The sequence below is a fragment of the Nicotiana tabacum genome, chromosome 5 (assembly GCF_000715075.1).
Source record: "Nicotiana tabacum cultivar K326 chromosome 5, ASM71507v2, whole genome shotgun sequence".
In the NCBI taxonomy this organism is placed as follows: Eukaryota; Viridiplantae; Streptophyta; class Magnoliopsida; order Solanales; family Solanaceae; genus Nicotiana; species Nicotiana tabacum.
Window position 1 is genome coordinate 122,544,877 of NC_134084.1, and position 2,407 is coordinate 122,547,283.

The following is a 2,407-nucleotide window of genomic DNA, read 5'->3' on the forward strand; positions in this document are numbered from 1 at the left end:
AGTGGGAGAAAATATATTTTTCTAGTCCTATATGTGGATGATATTTTGCTTGCAAATAGTAATTTGGGATTGTTGCACGAGACTAAACAGTTATTTATCTAGAATTTTGAGATGAAGGATATGGGTGAAGCCTCTTATGTCATTGGCATAGGGATTAACAGAGACAGATACCAAAGATTACCAGGACTGTCTCAAAAGGCCTACATTGAAAGAAATTTGGAAAGATTCGGGATGAAGAACTGTTCACCTATAGCAGCACCCATAATTAAAGGTGACAAATTCTCTTTGAATCAATGTCCACAAAATGCATTGTAAAAGGAACAAATGAAAGACACTACCTATGCTTCGCTTGTTGGGAGCCTTATATATGCACATGTTTGTACTAGACCTGATATTGCTTGTACGGTAGGAACGCTTGCCAGATATCAAAGTAACTTTAGTCTTGACCATTGGAAAGCTGGTAAATGGGTTTTGAGATATTTGCAAGGAACCAAGGATTTTAATCTCACATACAAATACTCTGACTCATTGAAGGTGATTGGATATTCAGACTCTGATTTGAGTGGATGCAAAGACACTGGTAAATCTACTTCACGATACATTTTCCTTCTTGCTGGAGGTGCTGTGTCTTGGAGAAGTGTCAAGCAGACCATTGTTGCAGCATCCACAATGGAAGCTGAATTTATATCATGCTATGAAGCGACATCACATACGTTATGGTTGAAAAACTTTATTTCCGGTTTTGGGATTGTCGATTCCATTTCAAGGCCATTGAGAATCTTATGTGACAATTCAACTGCAGTGTTCTTTTCTAAGAATAATAAAAGTGGCAGCCGAAGCAAGCACATCGACATAAAGTACTTAATGGTTAGAAAATCCTTCACTCCGGAAGGGTAGGTTCCATACCGACAAGACCTCCTATCCCAGAATCCGCTCATTTCACACCAACTAAAGCGGAACTTAATCAGACTATGTGAAGAAGCAATATACGAGTTTTGAGCATGTTAGTACTACTTTGATGATTGTTGATCCTATGACTAAAGGTCTGTCGGCTAATATTTTCAAGGATCATGTAACCCATATGGACCTTAGTAGCTCAATTTAGCCTTAGTTTATTCTCTAACAGTTTGTTTAGACATTATGTTTATTTTGATAGACATGACAGTGCACACTTTGATTTTTCATGTATTATTTTGTGATCATTGGATCAATTAAGTTGGACTTTAATGACTTATATTGAGTTCATTCCTAAAGTGTTGACACTTTGTTAGAATATATTGTACATTGTAATACATGGAAGGAATTATTTGTTTAAGAGTATGATCGCCATGATTCATATAATGACGTGTTCTATTTAAGTGATTGTTGCATAACTTTTAGTTGAGTGTTGAAGTCTATGACCATATTATATGTTTATCTCTCATAAAGGATTATCTAATTTTAATATATGGGCCAAGTGGGAGAATGTTAGAAATTTACTGTCTCTTCTAGAGACTTCTAGTGTGGTCCACATATAAGGTAACAAATTATTTATCTTGTCACCCAAAGGAAATAATATATCAAATAATATTCTGTAGTTATGCATATATGGTAGTTTCTTTGATGGAAAGAAATAATTTTTTCTTAGGAGTCCTTAGGGCAATTATAATTTATGGAGAAGTCCCTAGGGTTAAAGTATTTTCCTAAGAGTCCCTAGCCTATCTATAAATACGCATGTGATTCCATCAGTCTGGCATCCAATGATAGACACAGGCTAGAAGGCTCCCTAGGCTAGAAGTATCTATAAATCATTATCATCGCCAATAACATAATCTTGCAAACAAGCCGGTAATTGGTGTTGTCTTTGCGAGCGACTGGACGTCTCTGCTTGAACAGTATCTACTACATATTTCTCTTGATGTCTGCTAGAACTTCCTTCCTCTATGACTGGAATTATTGGTTGAGACCTAGATAATCCTTCTTTGACCAATCCCAAGAACTTTGCTCATCAAAAGTAACATCTCTGCTAATAATCACTTTTCTTGTATCTGGATTAAACAACTTGTAAACCTTTGTCTCATGACTATAACTAATAAAAATATATTTTTCAGCTTTATCATCCAATTTCTTTCTCAAAGCATCTGGAACATAAGCTTCAAGACAACCAAATACTTTTAGATGAGAAATATTTGGTTTCTTACCTGTACATACCTCTTGTTGAGTTTTTCCAAAATTAGACCGTGTAGGACACCTATTTAATACATAAATTACACAGGAAACAATTTCTGCCCAAAAACCTTTTGGAATATTTTTGGAATGCATCATAGATCTCACCATGTCCATCACTGTTCTATTTTTTCTTTCAGCCACACCATTTTGCTGAGGTGTATATGTAGCTGTCAATTGATGCTTAATACCATACTTCTTC

General features: G+C 35.4%; 1 protein-coding gene across 1 annotated transcript; it reads left to right on the forward strand.

Annotated features, from left to right (window-relative positions):
• The first annotated feature begins 324 nt into the window (after nucleotides 1-324).
• LOC142180938 (secreted RxLR effector protein 161-like) lies at nucleotides 325-897 on the forward strand. The gene has a single exon (XM_075253044.1). It carries the CDS (start codon nucleotides 325-327, stop codon nucleotides 895-897), a length of 573 nt encoding a protein of 190 aa, XP_075109145.1.
• Nucleotides 898-2,407: the final 1,510 nt, after the last annotated feature.

Bases quoted from the DNA above. Each gene is read 5' to 3' on its own strand.
- LOC142180938 (XM_075253044.1), top strand. From the start codon at position 325: ATGAAAGACACTACCTATGCTTCGCTTGTTGGGAGCCTTATATATGCA.